This window comes from Podarcis raffonei, chromosome 2, assembly GCF_027172205.1.
Source record: "Podarcis raffonei isolate rPodRaf1 chromosome 2, rPodRaf1.pri, whole genome shotgun sequence".
NCBI lineage: Eukaryota > Metazoa > Chordata > Lepidosauria > Squamata > Lacertidae > Podarcis > Podarcis raffonei.
This window is the reverse complement of record NC_070603.1, coordinates 12896628-12916155: the sequence shown is the minus strand read 5'-3', so window position 1 is coordinate 12916155 and position 19528 is coordinate 12896628. Positions and strand designations below refer to the sequence as shown.

General features: G+C 45.3%; 1 protein-coding gene across 1 annotated transcript; it reads left to right on the top strand.

Moving 5' to 3' along the window:
* The first annotated feature begins 1200 nt into the window (after window positions 1-1200).
* PRR13 (proline rich 13) lies at window positions 1201-10350 on the top strand. The gene is made up of 4 exons (XM_053374310.1): window positions 1201-1292; window positions 4024-4070; window positions 5885-6300; window positions 8305-10350. The coding sequence occupies exons 2-4, from the start codon at window positions 4052-4054 to the stop codon at window positions 8341-8343; spliced, it is 474 nt and encodes a 157-aa protein (XP_053230285.1). The 5' UTR covers window positions 1201-1292; window positions 4024-4051; the 3' UTR covers window positions 8344-10350.
* The last annotated feature ends 9178 nt before the right edge of the window (window positions 10351-19528 follow it).

Genomic DNA, 19528 nt, shown 5'->3' with positions numbered 1-19528 from the left:
TGCTCTGGTTCGCCAGAAGCGGCTTAGTCATGCTGGCCACATGACCTGGAAGCTGTACGCCAGCCAGTAAAACGAGATGAGCGCCGCAACCCCAGAGTCGGTCACGACTGGACCTAATGGTCAGGGGTCCCTTTACCTTTACCTATAATGTATAGAGTTGGATACACTATATCCAGCCTTTATTGATGGGCAGTTTTAAGGTAATAAGCCTAATTTACTTCTAGGGTATTCATATATTTTCCCACCATTGTTCATTCCACACTTTTCAATGCGTTCCTCCCATCACTTTTCAAACCGCAAACAACTCTGATCCCTCTTTTAATGGATTAGCTAAGCTAAGGCAAGTCATTACTGATTTTGTTCTGTGAACTGCCATGAGACCCCCGGGTATAGGGCAGTATATAATTCAATAAATAATAAATTAATCCAATTTAATTGAGCAAACCAAAAGTGCCTGAATCCCTCGGGGTGGTGGGAGACAGTCAAGAGAGGTGCCCCAAGACAACCATTGCTGCCTTTTTAAAGTTTCAAAGCTACAGCCTTTTTAAAGAACTCCACAACCCAGTAAATATGTATACTTCTACTCCGTATAACAGAATGTTTTCATCCTTAAACTGTTTAGCCTAGTTGCATTGAGAGCTATCTTTGACTGCAACCATTACATAAAAATTAAACGTTCTGATGAACGCATGCGAATATATTGACCAAGTGTATTCTGCATGCCAAAATTATTACAGTTATTACAAATATGAAAAGAAACAAGAGTCTCAGTTGGAATGAAAGATTCTTTTAAGTTTGCAGGCCGAAATAATAAGTGGAATAACACACCCTCCAACATTTCTCCAATGAAAACTGGGACATCCTACCATACCCTCCAACATTTCTCCAATAAAAATAGGGATATCCTAAAGAAAAGTGGGACATTCCGGGATCAAATCAAAAATAGCTCTAAATCAGGGAAGTCCCTGGAAAATAGGGACACTTGGAGGGTCTGGAATAATCCCAGATCAAGGCTGGTCCCTTCCTTCCTTCCTTCCCTATCTGCAGCCCGCGCCCGAACAGTCATTGGTGGAAGGCGCCGCTTATCCCGCCTGCTTGAGCCGCAGCTTCTGATGGACACGCAGCTTCTCCTATGGGAAGTTGGCGGTGGCGGCCGAGAGCCAATGGGCTGGAGGGACATGTGAAATGGAGCCCAGCCGCCAGGAAGGCTTCCAGGAAGTAGCTGCTGCGGCTGCAGAACTTGGAAGGGAGTGAGGGCAGAAGGCGGAGAGAGGTTGCAAAGGTGAAGGAAGGTAGGTGGGTGGGACGGGATCCTTGCAATCTGGTAGGATTTCTTGCAGTTTTTGCAATTTGTGGAAGGGTTTTCTATGTCTGGGTGTATAAATGGGCTCTAAAAAGTTTAAAGGGAAAGGCAACTTTTAAGGGGTATTTTTGCTGGAGCATTCGCTGCACAGCAGTGAAATTACGATTGGAGCAATATCCCATCTTTCGTCTCCCGTTTCTACTTTTACTTTTATTGTTGTTTTATTTGTTATTTGTGAGTTTATTTGAGGTGAACTCAAAGCGGCTTGCAAAAACTAACATTATTATTAATAACGATTTTATTATTTGTACCCCGCCCATCTGACTGGGTTGCCCCAGCCACTCTGGGCGGCTTCCGGCATATATAAAAACATAATGAAACGTTAAAACCTTCACTATATAGGGCTTTATTCAGGTGTCTTCTAAAGGTTGCGTAGTTACTTATCCCGTTAACATCTGATGGGAGGGCGTTCCACAGGGTGGGGGCCGCCACCGAGAAGGCCTTTTAGAAATAAGAGTTAAAAGCCTCCTAAAATGCTCGTCGATAGCATATACATAAAAGGGCACATCACTTGTATGCATGTAGTGTGGGAATGTTTTCCATCCACTTGCCTCAGGCTTGAGATATCTGGTGGGTTTGTGATGCAGGTGAGACTCGAATCAGGATCTTCTTGGACCACTTCGGAGACTCTTGGCTTTTAGTCAGTGCTGAAATTCTATATACTAATAGCAGACTCATCCTCGATGAGTCTGGGCTGTAGCCAAAATGGCACCATCTGTGGGCAAATCCCAAGATCTGCAGGAGTACAAGCATTTTAAAGGGGGAGAGAACTCATAAATGGGGGTGTGGACACCCACAAACAATTCAGTGAATGAGCATGCGCAGTAGGCATAGAACGCATTGCTGACTTGATTGTTGGGGGGACAATGACTGGAAAACAGGTGGGGGAATGGAATAGAGTACAGTGGTACCTTGGGTTACATATGCTTCAGGTTACATACGCTTCAGGTTACAGACTCTGCTAACCCAGAAATATTACCTTGGGTTAAGAACTTTGCTTCAGGATAAGAACAGAAATCGCGCAGCAGCGGGAGGCCCCATTAGCTAAAGTGGTGCTTCAGGTTAAGAACAGTTTCAGGTTAAGAACGGACCTCCGGAACAAATTAAGTATGTAACCAGAGGTACCACTGTATCCTGGAAAAGGAATAGCTAGCTGGTTGGTTGAAACCCTGAACAGGTCCACTCAACACTGCAGCATTTGGTTGCTGTTCCCATTTGTCTGTACCGGCTATGCAAATTATGTTGGGTGCCTTCTTGCTTAGTGTGACTGGACTCTAATGTTAGGCAGAGAAGATAGAAAGAGAGACATTGATAAGCGAGAGGAAAGAGGAACCATTAAGATGAGACTTGGGTGTTCAGGAGAGGGTGTGTTGAAGGACAGTGAATCTTGATGGGCAGTGGAAATAACAGCAATGCTATCCCACTCATTTTCTGAAATAAAACAAACTCAAGTCTTGGGTTTTGCCCTCTCCTTTGGTGCAGGGCCCAGTACTTAGGGGCATGTTCAGAAACCCTATGAAAGGGAGCTCTTTAAACCATACTTCTATATATGAATGAAAGAGAGGCTGGCCACTTAGTACCCATCAAGACTGGGGATTTGAGCCTTCTTGGACCAGACGTGGGATAATAATTTGTTCTGTTTTATAGGCTTTATCAAAATGTGAGGTTCCTGTTGATCATAAGTCAGTTAGCATTTATGGAAACTTCCTTTAGCTCAGGAAGTTTGTTTCGTTATACACTTCTGCCCCATTATCTCTTGAAATATTGCTGCGCTTAGAACTAATAACCGTAACTTTGTAACATTGTTTGAATGCTTTAATCTCATGAGCAACACACCGATGATAGACTGTTTAGTTTTGTAAAATAACCATATTTTTTATTATTTATTAATTCCATTTCTATACCACTTTATGTTTTTAAGAGAGAAAAAAACAAGAGAGGTTTAAAACACCAAATAAAACATTACCAAAGAAAGTCAAATATAAAGTATACATTCAAAGCAACTTAATTAACAGGAAGCTAAAATATTATCTTAAAAACTTCATATTTAAAATGTAGATAAACCTTGAGGATTGCATAACGGAAAGACAGCCTGGAAATTATAAACGTGAAATGATATAATTGACCTATCTAGTTTTGAATCTTGTATGAGTAACACAGTGATAATGTATGGTTTAGATTTCCAAAATAACCTTATTTAGATACTTAAGATAAACCTAATTTCATACTGATTTTAAAGATGGAAAAATCAAATTAGAAAAAACGTGAGTTGGAAGGGAAAAATTAAATACACACGGTTATACTTTTCTCTTGCCTTCCAATAATTTAGTATGGGCCCTCGCATGTTTTCAAACATACATAACTAGATCCATAGTCATGACGGCTAGGGACTTACTATTTTAAAAAGCAAGTTGTCAGAAACTTGAATTTCAGTCTGTGTACCGCATACTATTGTCCATGGATAATCCTTGTCTTAAATTAAATTCTCTGTAGTAGAATCTGTGTAGCCTGTAGCGCTTGTCTTTTTGCAATTTGACCTTATGGTATGGACTTATGGTATGAAATCTTTCCCGCCTACTTGATTTATGAGCTTGTTTATGCAGTAATTGATAGCCTTTAACTTTACGTAGTTTATGCTAACAATATCTTTCCCTACCCAGGTGACACATTCTCCTCTCCTTGAGAACCATGTGGGACCCCAATTCAGGTAAATGGGAAGAAGGATTGATGGGTGTATCTGGGGTACCTCTCTAGGGAATATGCATAGGGATGGGCACAGAGGTGGCAACTATTATGTTGCATGTGAGCTACCCCTGGGCAGGAGGGCATTTTTTGATAGGCATTGGCTGCTTCCAGAAAGGGCCCTGAGTGCTTTCTACGCACTGAGTCATGTCCCTGTATCCATGCATTAAATAGCTGCCACACTATTTTTTTAAAAAAGAAAAGAAAAGAGTGTCAGCTGACTTGGTAGCTCCCAAGGCACCTCTCATGCCATTATGCTGGTGTACCTAATCAGCATTAAAACTCACCTGGATGGCAGAGATCTTGCAAGTTCTCTGTGAGGGAAGTCCTGCCAAGTGGAAAAACAGAAGGCATTTTAAGTCCAGTCACAATTGGCTTGGGCCAGTCTTGCTTTCCGCAACAGAACTAGGTTGTCTCAAGTCAAGGACAGCCATTTGTTTTGCCTGACCTCACTGCCTGTGAGTTGTCCTCAGCGATTCAGCAGAAGGCTCAGTCTGACATTGCTAGTTGTCGCTAGTGATGTGTTGTTGCTTTTGACAGACCCTGTGCTTTCTCCGCGGCCAACCACATGGCCCCCTTGGACCTCCTGAATCCGAATTCCCTTCTCCCGTTAGTATTAGTGGAGACTTGCTTTCTGAACCTTGGAGGTCCTTGGTTTTGCAAAGCCCAGGCTTTGCAAACAGAAGATCCTGGGTTTCTGATCTTCCCCATCAGTTTTGCCATTTCTGCATATTCCATCAATTTTGTTTGCCATTCTTCCTTTGTTGGTAATGCTTCTTCTTCCCCGTAGCATTCTCGCTGCTGTCGTTGCATACATAAAAAGTATTTTATCTTCTCTTACTACTTCTTCCCCTATTAAATCTAAAAGAAAGGCTTCTGGTTTTTTAACAAATGTATTTGTAAACATTTTCTTTAATTCATTATAAATCCTTTCCCAGAAGCTGTTAATCTCACAACATGACCACCACATATGGAAAAAAGTACCTTCTTTCTCTTTACGTTTCCAACACATATTTGATTTAGTTTTATACATTTTTGCAATCTTAGTTGGTGTTAGATACCAACGGTACATCATTTTCATGTGATTTTCTTTCAACGCACAGCATGCTGTAAATTTTATTTCTTCTCTCCACAACTTTTCCCAAGATGAAAGTTGGATATTATACCCAAAATCACTAGCCCAATGCGCCCCACACAGTTTCAGCTATGTCTTCACAATTCATAAGGACTTGCTCCCCCACCCAAATGAAAGCTGAGATTCTTAGGGAGCCAAACTCTGTATGCAATACCATGACGGCAGCTCCAAGTAGGCCTTGAAAATACCCCTTTGTTTGGAAAATTCTGAGCTGGATAGATCACTGCTCTGACTTGGTATAAGACAGTTTCCTATGTTTTAGAGATGGTGTCTTGCTCATGTTGCCTAGTATACATAGACCAGGGGTCAGCAAACCAGGGGCCGGTCCACTGCCCCTCAGACCTTGTGGGGGGCTGGACTATATTTTGGGGAGGAAAAAGAACAAATTCCTATGCCCCACAAATAACGCAGATATGCATTTTAAATAAAAGGACACATTCTACTCATGTAAAAACACGCTGATTCCCAGACCATCTGTGGCCGGTTTTAGAAGGTGATTGGGCTGGATCCCGCCCCGGGCCTTAGGTTGCCTAACCATGATGTAGACGGAATGATAAGATGCTTCAGGTTGACTGCTGCGTGTTTCATTTAGCTTGCAACTGATAAGATTTTCTTTTTTTTCCCCTCTCCCTTTTTTGTTTTAGGCCAGCCAGGTGCCTACCCAGGAGCTGCCTATCCTCCCAACCCATCATATCCAGCGGGCTTCAACCCTGCCCACCCCCCTCCTGTGAATCCTGCCTTTCCCCCAGGTCCAGTACCTGTTGGCCCATATCCTGGGCCCCCAGCAGGGATCCCCGGGCAACCTGCATACCCACCAGGTCATTCTATCCTGCCCCCGTATTCTGGACACCAACCTGGTTACCCTGTCCCCCCTGGCGGTCCTTACCCCCCACCTGCCCCAGGTATGCCTGGAGGGATGGGGGTGAATCCTTTGCTGCCGGGGGCTGTTGCCATGGGGACCCATGGGATGGATAAGAAGGCAGCGAAGAAGATGAAGAAGAAGATGAAGAAGGCGCACAAGATGAACAAGCCACACAAGCACCACAAGATGCATGGGAAGGTGTGTGGAAGAGGAAGGGAGGGTTGGGGAAGAACAGGAAACTTGGACTTTCTTTACTTGTTGCTGTGCCTCAAGAAGCTAGCCAATCTGGTGCTCTTCAGAGAGCCAGTGTGGTGTAGTGGTTAAGAGACTCGTAATCTGGTGAACTGGGTTTGCTTCCCCGCTCCTCCACATGCAGCTGCTGGGTGACCTTGGGCCAGTCACACTTCTCTGAAGTCTCTCAGCCCCACTCACCTCACAGAGTGTTTGTTGTGGGGGAGGAAGGGAAAGGAGAATGTTAGCCGCTTTGAGACTCCTTAGGGTAGTGATAAAGCAGGATATCAAATCCAAACTCCTCTTCTTCAGATGTTGCTGGACTCGCATCATCCCTGACCGTTGTCCATGCCAGATGGGGCTGATGGGAGTTGGAATTCAGCAACATCTAAGGGCTAGGACTGGGCGATATTTCGTCCAAAACTGGTTTGAAGTCCATATTGTGATATCAGCTTCATAATTTTTGACCTTGCGATATAACATGAGTCATTATGTATGTTAGGGCTGGGCAATGTATTGTCCAAAGCCAGTTTGAATTCCATATTGTGATATCAGCTTCATAATATTTGACCTGGTTGTATATTGTAAATCATGATTGTGTGTGTGTGTGCTTTGCAAAAATCACAATGCAGGAAAAACTGTGAAGCCAGCCAATGCCTCCATCCTTATTACAGGCATTGTGATTATATCAGCATATTGCGATGTTTAAAAGGTAAAGGGACCCCTGACCATTAGGTCCAGTCGTGACTGACTCTGGGGTTGTGGCGCTCATCTCGCTTTATTGCCTGAGGGAGCCGGTGTGCAGCTTCCGGGTCATGTGGCCAGCATGACTAAGCCACTTCTGGCAAACCAGAGCAGCGCATGGAAACGCCGTTTACCTTCCCGCCGGAGCGGTACCTATTTATCTACTTTCACTTTGACGTGCTTTCAAACTGCTAGGTTGGCAGGAGCAGGGACCGAGCAACGGGAGCTCACCCCGTCACAGGGATTCGAACTGCCGACCTTCTGATCGGCAAGTCTTAGGCTCTGTGGTTTAACCCACAGCTCCACCTGCATCCCATTGCAATGTTTAGCTGGCAATATATCACAATGTTGAAAACCAGGTATCGCCCAGCCCTACTGGGGGGCATTATGTTGAGGGAGGCTGCCATGAAGGTAGAGGAGGGAAGGCCTGGTGGTCTGAGGTAAATGGTTGCTGGGCCTTCAACCGTGAGCTAGACAGGGTCTGTGGGGTTTGTGATTAGAATTATGGGGAGTGATGCTGGAGGAGTGTACACCGCATGGTTGGAGAGAGGTACTCCTTTCTGCAGGGAAGAGCTCTGACCTCTGACAGCCTGGTCCTCAGTCAGACTGTGGACATGCGTATTGGCCGTCTTCAGAAAGGAGCAATTGTGCTAGTTGGTGGGGAAAGGAGTCCCAAGAGAGAGAATGGGAGAAGAAAAAAATGGAACCCAAAGGGTGGGGGAAACCGTTCTGCAAAATGGAAATGGATCCCAAACAGAGTGATGAAGAGGGTGGGGAATGTCCTCTGCAAGTAGTCAGTTTGGACCGCTTGTTAATTGGGGATGGGTCAGTAAAATGGACCAAGATGGAGGGCAGTGGGAGGCAGCAGCCGAATAGTGACACTGGGTGGGAGCACTATTCAACGCTGCAAGTTCCTGTTAACTCTGGCTTCTCCCACCATCGGCTGCAAACTCCAGTTGTCTTTGTCCATGGCAAACGGCCCTTCGCAGTGTGGGGGGGGGGACTTTCCCCTCCCCTGCAGTACTTGTTCAGAGTCTGTCTTTTCCTTCATCCAATCTGTGTGTATAGGAAACAGTAATTTCAGCTGATAATGAGGCATTAATATCCCCAATTGACATTTTCTTGAGCTGAGCTCTGGGATAGATTAAAGCCCTGATTAGATTTCGGTAGCAGTAACACTGAGTCAGAATTGAAGTCTCATGAGCCTCCCTCTTCTTCTGTTTACAGCATTCCTCCTCCTCTTCCAGCAGCAGCGACTCCGACTGAAGCCTGTTCCTACCTTCCAGACCTATCCTCTTTCCGCAAACGCTGATCCTTGCGCCAGTCTTCCTGCTTCCAACAAGCGCTGATCTACTTAACTGTCACCAGATAACAATGAGGACTGCTTGTGGGTCACCCATTATTTACAGGGTTTGGCCAAAGTTTATCCCAACGGCATGCACAACCTCCTGCAAAGTCTGATGGGAACTCTGGTGCTGATGATTTAAGCAGGGTTGGTGGGATCAGCAAATGAGTTTTAAGAAAGTCAGAATGTGAGGCCACCAATTGGCTTAAGTAAAGTTCATCTGCAAATGTGTGGCAGCTTTTGCTCTTCTGAAATGTAGGCTGTTCAAAATGGCAGCCAATCAGGTTGTTTCTCGGCACCCTGAAGCTTTCTGATTGGCTTCCTCAGGCAGTTGGGGTCCAACTGAATGGATAAGATGTGCTTTAAGTGACAAACAAGCGGACCTTCAGATGGCGTTGTACTAGACCTCCCATCATCCCTTATCATTGCCCATGCTGGCTGGGACTGATGGGAATGGTAGTTGCAACAACATCTAGATCAGGGTTTCGCAAACTTGGGTCTCCAGCTGTTTTTGGACTACAGTTCCCATCCCACTTGTCCTGCTAGCTAGGGATGATGGGAGTTGCAGTCCAAAAACAGCTGGAGAACCATGTTTGGGAAACCCTGATCTAGAGTGTCAAAGCATAGCCACCCTTACTTTAGGCTGAGGTTTGAACGGGAGGTGATGGATCCAAATAGGCCCAAGAATTTCAAAAAATGGCTCCTGCTCCTCAATATGATCGTCTTTCCTGTGCTACCTGGGGAAATGGCAGATAGAAGCGAAGAGATTCGGAAAGTGTGTGTTGCTTATTTAATATAAGGTTGAATGATAGGTTTCTTAATATTGCAGATAAAATGTGCTTGATCAGGGATGATTATGCTCCATTGTGCAAACATTTCAGTAGCTTTATTACATTATTTCAGAGGCATGATTCATTTTTTTAATATAACTGAGGATGAAAATCTTGTTAGGGGCGTGTTTCAGAAAGCTTAAATACTAAACTTAAACATGGGGAAATAACACATCGGTCGTTTACGTCATGTTTAATTGTAATGCTATAACCATGGGCACAATTTTTGGTGGATTAAAGTGGGTATCTGATCCAAGATGGCTGGAGTATCTTAATGAATTGCCAAAAAACTAGGATCGCACATCCTCCCCTGTAATGATAGAAGGCTCTAAGCCGTTGCACTTGGAGGGAGCATGTTCTCTTTTTAACTCACAATTGCTCTTTTTCCCTGCAGAAAGGGGCTACTTAGGGAACAACCAGATGTGCTGGGAGAATAAAAGGAACAAGTTGCAGTTGACCAACCAGTTAAAAAGTGCAAAGAGAGTCTAAGCAAAATGACTTCACACAGCTATCCTTTAAAACTCTTCCTTGTTCTGACAATTGTTAGTGTTTTAGTATTTTGGTTTAATATGTATTAAATGCATATTAAAGGCCACCCTGGGATCTTTGCAAGACGAGCGGGTTACAAAAGTTCCAAATAAATAATTTTTAAAAATATCATGGTGCATGTTTTGAGAGTGTGCGGGAAAGCTTTGTGGAGTATAAACAGCAAGTTTAAGCGTGTCAGGGATTCTCCAGATTGTTCGACAAAGAAAGGGGGAGCATCGCTGTGCAATATCCAGTGCACATTAGCAGATCATAATTGTCAACATGCTAATTACTGTGTATCGGGATGAATCATCTTCTGCTTGTTTATTTCCTTTTGACACTTTGCTATTATAATTCAGCAGTTGAATAACGGCAGTTACAAAAATGACTAGGCTAATCCTGGGCCTGATCCTGTGCTGGTGTAAAGCAGATACTGTTTTGTACATTGACACAATCTCCACACGTGGACCTTGCTGACAAACAACAACATTTGTGGATAAAATGTACATTTGCCTTGTGCCTTCCCCACGTCAGTCTCTTAAAACCGGTCCAATAAATGTAAATGTCACCCTCTGGACTCGTTTGTGGAGCCAGAATGGGAAGTGCATAATTATTTGTTTAGATTTCTATCTCGCCTTATATCCAAAGGTCCAGCAGTAGGAAGCATTGAAAGTAATGGACTGAAAGGCTAGAATATTTCAACATGAAAGTTGAAATCCCCTTTCCCCTCCTAAATTTAGGCTTGTAAAGAGTCAATTTGCCTAATCACCTGTGGGGAGTTAGACTTGTCTCCAGGTAACCAGGCAAGCTTATCCAGCTTTCGTTAAGGAAGACATTTGTTCTCTCTACCTGACCCCTGCTTTTAGGTTCAATATGTATACGTTTTACACAGATGTGTGTGGGTAAGCAGGCTAATAAACATTTTTATTTGGGGATAGTATCCTTTTGTGGATGTGTTGGCAAAGCTGCCCAAAACATTTATCTGAATGAAAAGGTCTTGTGATTCTTCCAAAACAAACCAGCGCCACTGTTGACCATTTGGCCCAACCGTTGAGTAGCATGACTGGCTGACTTTTTGACAACCTCCATTTGCCATTCCAGGGTAACAGCACAGGCAGGTTTGTTTGGCCACTAGTGGGTCACTGCACAGAGCTGGGGGGCTGTGCAAGGCTTGATGGGGCACAGTTTGTGCAGGCCCATTCCAGAAGATATTTGTACCGCGTCAGACAACGGAGAAGCGGAATGGCGGGGATGCCCAAAGCCCTCTGCTGCTGTTCTATCGTAACCGATGCAAAGCACTGTGTTTATGAAAACAAAGGCTCTGGCTGCACCACGTTGTTTGCAGATATGGTTTAATATGAACAAGCTGCAAATTTGCGGGCTCCCAAACAGGAAGTAGGGACGCGGGTGTAGCTGTGGGTTAAACCACAGAGCCTAGGGCTTGCCGATCAGAAGGTCAGCGGTTTGAATCCCCGTGACGGGGTGAGCTCCTGTTGCTCGGTCCCTGCTCCTGCCCACCTAGCAGTTCGAAAGCATGTCAAAGTGCAAGTAGATAAATAGGTACCACTTTGGTGGGAAGGTAAACGGCGTTTCTGTGCGCTGCTCTGGTTCGCCAGAAGCGGCTTAGTCATTTTGGCCACATGACCCGGAAGCTGTACGCCGGCTCCCTCGGCCAATAAAGCGAGATGAGCACCGCAACCCCAGAGTCAGCCACGACTGGACCTAATGGTCAGGGGTCCCTTTACCCTTTACCTTTAAACAGGAGGTGGCTGTTGGCTTGCTCCTCCTCGTCGTGGCTAAGCCATGGTTTGGTTTAGCATTTGGTCTGGTCCTAGACTCGTGGTTTAGCTCTCTTTTAACCCCATGAGCGGTAAACTATGGAACAAACCTTGGTTGTGGCTTGTGTTTTTTTCTGGAGACAGCTAAACCATGGGTCTGGGTTCAGGCAAAACGCAAAGCCGAACCATCAGTGCAGCAGCACAACAAACAGATGAATGGCAAAGGGCGCATGCCAAACCAGGCCAAGGATGGTGCAAATTGGGATGGGTGAGGGGTGTGGCGAGGGGGAGAGGGTGACCTAGGGAGACTCCCAGGGGCCAGATAAGGCGGACATAGGAAGTGCTACATTTGGGTCCTAATTCTGAGGTTCCCTTTCCCTCTTCCTTCAAGAAGGAGCTAATGAATCTCTAGCAGAATAGTCTCAACATCTTCACCAAACTTCGAGGTTTGGGGGTAAGCCATGATTGTTAAACTGATATAATATCAAAATATGTGGCATGGATGTACAATCTCCATATACATATGGCTGGCTGCCAACCTTCGCCTCTTCGCTGCGGACAGCTGCCTTCTTTCCCCAGCCCAGCCCAGCCCAGCCCAGCGGACCACCAGCTCAAAAAACTGCTCCCCCGTGACTTGTGTTGTTTAGAAAAACGGGTCGTTTACTTTAGCCTTTCAAAAGGTGGACTCTATTGGATGGGTAAATGGTATTCCCAATTTTTTTAACCGTTCTCCCTAGAGCATTAAGGGACTGATGACATGAATATATATATATATGTGTGTGTGTGTGTGTGTATATATATATATATATATATATATATATACACACACACACACACACACACACACACACACACACTTTAAATAGCAGGACGAAAATAGAAAAGCATGCTGAGAGGCTCCTCTGCTACCACAGCCGAGTGCCTAAAGCAGGCCGCCTCAGTTTGAGACCCCCCAGCAACAGAAAAGTCCTGCTTGATCAGACCCAAAGACCTCCCTTTCATTTTATTTGTTTGCTAACGAAAAAATAGCAAGGTGCTCATCTAAGCTGTGCAGTACAACATATAAGGCTATTTAAAAACATCAACCCTAAGAACATCAATCAATACTGACTGGTTTCAAATTAATTAGAAAATCATCATAATTATTATCATGTATTCAATTTATGCCACCCTTTCTCAAAAGATCCCAGGGCAGTGCACAACATTAAAAACGCATTACAGAACATCAGTAATAAAAACATAGTAAAAAGCATACTGACAGAAGGACAGATAGTAAAATAATTAATGACACTCCCCTGCCCCACACTTTCACAGGCCACAGATGATTTAACGGCCATAGGCCTGGGGAAGGAGGAATGTTTTTGCCTGGCGCCTAAAGACGTAATGATGGCACTAGGTGAGCCTCTCTATGGAGAGCGTGCTGTAAAGGCATGCAAGACGGGGTAGTTTCTGCTAAGGATAAAAGGTAAAGGACCCCTGGATGGTTAATCCAGTCAAAGGCGACTATGGGGTTGCAGCGCTCATCTCGCTTTCAGGCCGAGGTAGCCGGCGTTTGTCCACAGACAGTTTTCTGGGTCATGTGGCCAGCAGGACTAAACTGCTACTGGTGCACGGAGGACCGTGACAAGTGCCGGAGTGCATGGAAACGCCGTTTTCCTTCCCGTTGCAGTGGTACCTATTTATCTACTTGTACTGGTTTACTTTTGAACTGCTAGGTTGGCAGGAGCTGAGACAGAGCAACAGGAGCTCGTCGTGCAGATTTGAACCACCGACCTTCTGATCAGCAAGCCCAAGAGGCTGGGTGGTTTAGACCACAGTGCCACCTGTGCAGTGGCGTAGCTTGGGGGGTGCGGGGGGGGGGCCGGCCGCAACATCTGGGGGTTAGGGTTAGGGGGCGCAAATCCACGGGTTAGGGGGCACATATACTTGCCTTGCCCCGGGTGCTGACAACCCACGCTACGCCACTGCACCTGTGGCCTCAACTTTAGGGAGTTCCACACTGCAGGACCTGCGTCACTCAAGGCATGATCCCTAGTGATAGCCAAGTGACCCTCAGGGGGTGTGGGGAACCCCACACCCCCTGCTGTGCTCTGCTCTGCTGGCTCATCAGCAAAGTAACATGTTGCCAGCCCCCTGTTCCTATGAGCACCTTGGCTAATGGCGGCTTCTGAACCAGAAACTGGGGCAGCCCCACAAAAAGCACGTTACAGCAATCAAGCCTTGAGGTTAGCAAGGCATGAGCCACTGTGCTGTTTTAAAGGTGCATTCTATATTTGACCACCTTCAGTTATGTTTTATTTTGACATCTTTTAAGGCAATATTTTAAGTTTCCTGTTAGTTACGGTGCTTTGAATGTATACAGTGGTACCTCGGTTTTCGAACGTCTCAGAAGCCGAACGCTTTGGGTTTCGAACGCCCAGGTTTCAAAAACCCGGAAGGAAATGCTTCCGTTTTCGAACGCACCTCGGAAGCTGAACGGCTTCCACTGCGTTTGTTTCAATTTTCTCCACTGATTTTTCTGACTGCCATTTGCACCTCAGTTGTTGAATGTTTCAGAAGTCGAACAGTCTTCCGGACGGATTACGTTTGACAACCAAGGTACCACTGTATTCTATACAGCGGTACCTCAGGTTAAGAACTTAATTCGTACTGGAGGTCCGTTCTTAACCTGTTCTTAACCTGAGGTACCACTTTAGCTAATGGGGCCTCCTGCTGCCGCCGCGGGATTTCTGTTCTCATCCTGAAGCAAAGTTCTTAACCCGAGGTACTATTTCTGGGTTAGCAGAGCCTGTAACCTGAAGCATCTGTAACTGGAGGTACTACTGTATTCCATAGCCATCATTATTAGCTGCTATTGGCAAAACTGTATCAGGAATTTTCTTTTAAAGCAAGGGTGATGAACCTCGGGTCTCAGGCGTGAAAAGCAGCCGCCACAACTTCTGACTGACCCTTGATCCCTCCCTCACTGGCGCTGCTCCATTCCAGCTGTTTTTGCCTGGCTGGAATGTGTCCTTGAACTCTCTGATAATGCCTCTCATTGTCTCGGTGGAGGATGCAGAGGGGAGCACAGTGTGTATAGACACAGGCTCACTGTAAAAGAAATGTAAAATCTGCTTTAATTGTCCCTGCTGACCAATGAATGGCATGTAGTCCTCTGAAGATGGCCCAGAAGGGAATGCAACCTTTGGAGTGAAAAAAAGGCTCCTCACTCACCTTTGGAAAACCATCCAAGTTAGAAGCACAGCCCACCTGCAAGGCATTGTGATCTGCCAGGTGTTGCAAATGAAGGCAAGGTGTGGGGTGTTCTCTAGCCGGCTTGATTGTGCGGCTTTGTCTGGGAACTGGGAGTTCTTGCTGGCGACAATCCTGGGTGTTGAGGAAGCTGGAGGGAGACTGTTTTCAAGTGCTCTGAAAAGAACTGCCCCTTCTTTTTCTTCTACCCTCCACCCAGAATGTTAAAAAAGGGAAGCTGAGTCAATTGAACTATCTTTTCACACAACAGGGAAGACTGGAATTGATTTGGCTACAGCTATGCATAAGACTGGGCTCTATGAGCCCTATTTAAAATAAAAACACATCTTTGCACATATTGTTTTTAACCAATTCAATCTTTATTGGTAGTTGTGCCCTTGTTGTATTCACACTCCACAAAGGCCCATCAGCTTCATCCTCTATTGCTTTTCAGAAAGATGGAGATGCACTGATTTAGACAAGCTTTTGCCAAACAGGGTTGCTTCCAGACTCTCACTATTTTCAGTTGGGGTTCGGCCACATACTGGAAATTTCAGATTACGCAATTATAGTTGATAAGGCGGTCTTGTGAAACAAACCCACTTCCTCAAAAGATTGGACTTTTTGTGATAGGTAAAGTTCTGTGGAAAATGTACTGGAACGGACTTGCTTTGATGCAAAATAACCTCACCTCCCTGAGTGCATGCTCATTAAATAGCCAAAGTTGGCTAATCTCCCTGCAAACAAATCAGAATGAATAGTCCATGGAAGCATGCTTAAATGCTACTAAGGAGGGGGTTAGTTTTAGTTTATCTCTTAGGTTCCTTACACATTATACGTTTAAAGCAGATTAAAAGTACATTTCCCCCCTCAAAGAATTTGGGGCACCTGGAAATTGTAACTGTGAGAGGTGAACTACAGGGCCCAGAATCCTTTGAGCTTTGAAACTGCTTTAAAGGTATAAGCAAGTGAACAACCATAGTCAGTTTTCTTTTTTTAACTGCACTTGTTCCAATTTTATTATTTAGATCCCTTTGTCTTTCAAGTGTCAACTTAAAATAATTTTCTCCATATGCAGACATAGTAAGGGCTTGTTTGCATACACATTATGAAGCATGGACTTCCTTCTCCTCCTAGCTGTTTTTTTTATGGATCATTTTCATATCCTTGTCATAAAGACAGGTACAGCCTTTCTTTAGCAACTAGGACACAGAGCAGAGCAGGATTTACCTCTGTATCCTTGAATAGCTGAATGTTCCTGTGAGATTGAGAATAAATTAGCAAATTGAAATAGCACCGACCTTGTGTGAGAGTTAACACCTGTTAAAATAAAGAAGGCTGTTCACACTCTGATCTGTTTTATGCCACTGTCAGTTTCCTTCATGTATTTCTACACATTCACCCCGGGTTTGCACAACTAAGCAAACTGAGGACTTTTTCCTACAAGGATGCAGCGTTCACATAGGGAAACGAATGTATACCAGCAAGAGTACTGATCACATGGATGTCTATTTTGCTGCAATTGCACACGAAGGTGTTCAGCACAATGAAACACAGAGGCTTTTTTCAGTCCTCTCCCCCCCAAAAAGAACTACTGAAGTGATTGCCACAAAAAAGCACCTTGAAGACTAAGAGACAGAAGCTTTCGTGGATCAGAGCACACTTCCATCAGTACTTTGTTACTGAACCCTTTATTATGAGTCAAAGGAAGTGTTTATTCCATGGCGTGGACAAATTATCTTTTTTCTTAGGGCTAATTCACAGATTCTGTTTTGCCTCTCTGCAATGTCCCTTAGGGTTGTTGTTTTTTAAAGAAGTATTTCCTTCATCACTGCATAATCATTGCTGCCCTTCATAAATCTGGGATTTGGGGACAGTGTTTCTGCGTCAGACTGATTCATATAAAACTGTAGCCAACTAACATTTACTTAGAATAGACCTGTTGAAATTAGTGAGCCTAAATTTGTCATGTCCATTAATTTAAATGGGCTTATTGTGAGTGTGATTAATGCTGGCTACAACCCAATATTCTTTAATTATTTAGTTTTATTTTTTTACACTTGCCTAAGGTGATGTACAAGGACACGGGTGGCGCTGTGGTCTAAACCACTGAGCCTAGGGCTTGCCGATCGGAAGGTCGGCAGTTCGAATCCCCGCGACGGAGTGCGCTCCCGTTGCTCAGTCCCAGCTCCTGCCAACCTAGCAGTTCGAAAGCATGTCAAAGTGCAAGTAGATAAATAGGTACTGCTCTGGCAGGAAGGTAAACGGCGTTTCCGTGCGCTGCTCTGGTTTCACTAGAAGCAGCTTAGTCATGCTGGCTACATGACCTGGAAAAACTGCGGACAAATGTCGGCTCCCTCGGCCAGTAAAGCGAGATGAGCGCCACAACCCCAGAGTCGTTCACAACTGGACTTAACTGTCAGGGGTTCTTTACCTTTACCTTTAAGGTGATGTACATACTGAGTGTAAACATAACAAAATAATTATGTCGCTCTTCCTAAAACATTAAAATACTATAAGAAGGGGGAGGGAAGTAATCTAAGACACAGCAGCTTCAATTATCTTCAAAAATTGCATGGAATAGTCAACTATGCTAGCTGGCCTGCCTGGGGCACCATGACTGAAAAAACCCTTCAAAGTTTAGAGCTCTCTAGTTGTAATATCTCAATTACTTGTCAAAGGGGCTAATGGCTAGAGATGGCTCAAGTACATCCATATTTTTGTGTAAAGTTGAAAACACTACCATCTGTGTATTAAGCCAGCAGAACAAGGCTACAAGACCAGGTATTTTGGGGGGCGGCTGTCAAGTCTCATGAAGACCATGGCTTGGATTATGTTTCCAAATGTCAGATTCTGCCCAAACTCATTTGTCACTGAGCAATCCCATTCAAAGCACACTGTGGGAATGTGGGTGGAATTCCAAGGTCAGTTTCAGAGAATGTGGCTTCTTGGCAGGCCTGATCCTTGGAAACACCTCTCCTTCTAAAATGTGATGACTGGTAGCCAACTTGTGCACCCTGTTCCCTAAAAGGCAGAGCTCCTGGAGATTAGCCAGAGCCTAAGCAGCAGTCACGAAATTAAAAGATGCCTGCTTCTTGGGAGAAAAGCAATGACAAACCTAGACAGCATCTTATAAAGCAGAGACATCGCCTTGCTGACAAAGGTCCGTATAGTCAAAGCTATGGTTTTCCCAGTAGTGATGTATGGAAGTGAGAGCTGGACCATAAAGAAGGCTGATCGCTGGAGAATTGATGCTTTTGAATTACGGTGCTGAAGGAGACTCTTGAGAGTCCCATGGACTGCAAGAAGATCAAACCTATCCATTCTTCAGGAAATCAGCTGAGTGCTCACTGGAAGGACAGGTCGTGAAGCTGAGGCTCCAATACTTTGGCCACCTCATGAGAAGAGAAGACTCCCTGGAAAAGACCCTGGTGTTGGGAAAGATGGAGGGCACAAGGAGAAGGGGAGGACAGAAGACAAGATGGTTGGACAGTGTTCTCGAAGCTACCAGCATGAGTTTGACCAAACTGCGGGAGGCAGTGGAAGACAGGAGTGCCTGGCGTGCTCTGGTTCATGGGGTCATGAAGAGTCGGACACGACTAAACGACTAAACAACAAAGCATGTTTCAGAAGCACTGCAAGACCCATTTATTGAAGAGCTTCTTTTAATGGCTGGCGGTGGTAGATTTTTACTGTATCGTTTTATTCAGATGCTTTATGTTGTTTAAATTGCATTACCAATCTCAAACCTTTTGAGTAAGCCAGACTACATCTACACACACATACAGTTCAGATACAGTGGTACCACTTAATTCGTTTGGAGGTCCATTCTTAACCTGAAACTGTTCTTAACCTGAAGCACCACTTTAGCTAATGGGGCCTCCTGCTGCTGCTGCACCGCCGCTGCACGATTTCTGTTCTCATCCTGAAGCAAAGTTCTTAACCCGAGGTACTATTTCTGGGTCAGCAGAGTCTGTAACCTGAAGCGTATGTAACCCGAGGTACCACTGTACATCACATGTGTAAAAGTCAATGGTAAAATTTGTGTGCTTTGACTAGAGACACCGTCATGGTGATGGGTGTGGAATATATGTCACAAGGGGACGTGAGTCGGTGGGGTCCCAGGTTTCCCCCTCACAAAGGCGTCCCAAAGCACATGTCCTAATGGAAGCAAAGGCACTGACAAGGGCGCCCTGGAGAACAGGGTCGGGGGCGAGGGACTCTTCTCAACCCCCAATCCGATTCCGTCCCAGCTCTTTTTGTCAGTTTACTTTGTCCTATAAAACTTAACAGGAGCTCCTCTGAGCCACTTCTGCCCCTTCCACCTCCTCCTGGTTCCTCTCTCTCAATTATGCTGAAGTCCTGAAGGGATGTTGGGAACAGCCTTTGTATCTGCATATGCACAAGCGCAGCGCGCGAGAGATGGCTGCCTCCTTTCTTCCTCCCTCCGTCCCTTTCCTCCTCCTCTTCTCCATAGTTCCCTGCTGGAGCCACGCTGCTTTTGGAAGACTACGCAGCACGCGGCCTGCAGGGGGTACCTCGCCGCTCTTTCGCTGGGCGACGCTCTAGCCAGCGCCCCCGGCTCGCTTCCAACGGCCCCCTCTCTATGGTCGGCATTGCAACGTCCGCTGGGGAAAAGACGCGCTGGCCGGAGCGCCTCTGTCGTTCCAGCGCGGAAGAGGTCTGCACGGGGGAGGAGAGGGGAGGGCTCTTATCGTTTCCGGGTCAAGGCGGGGTTG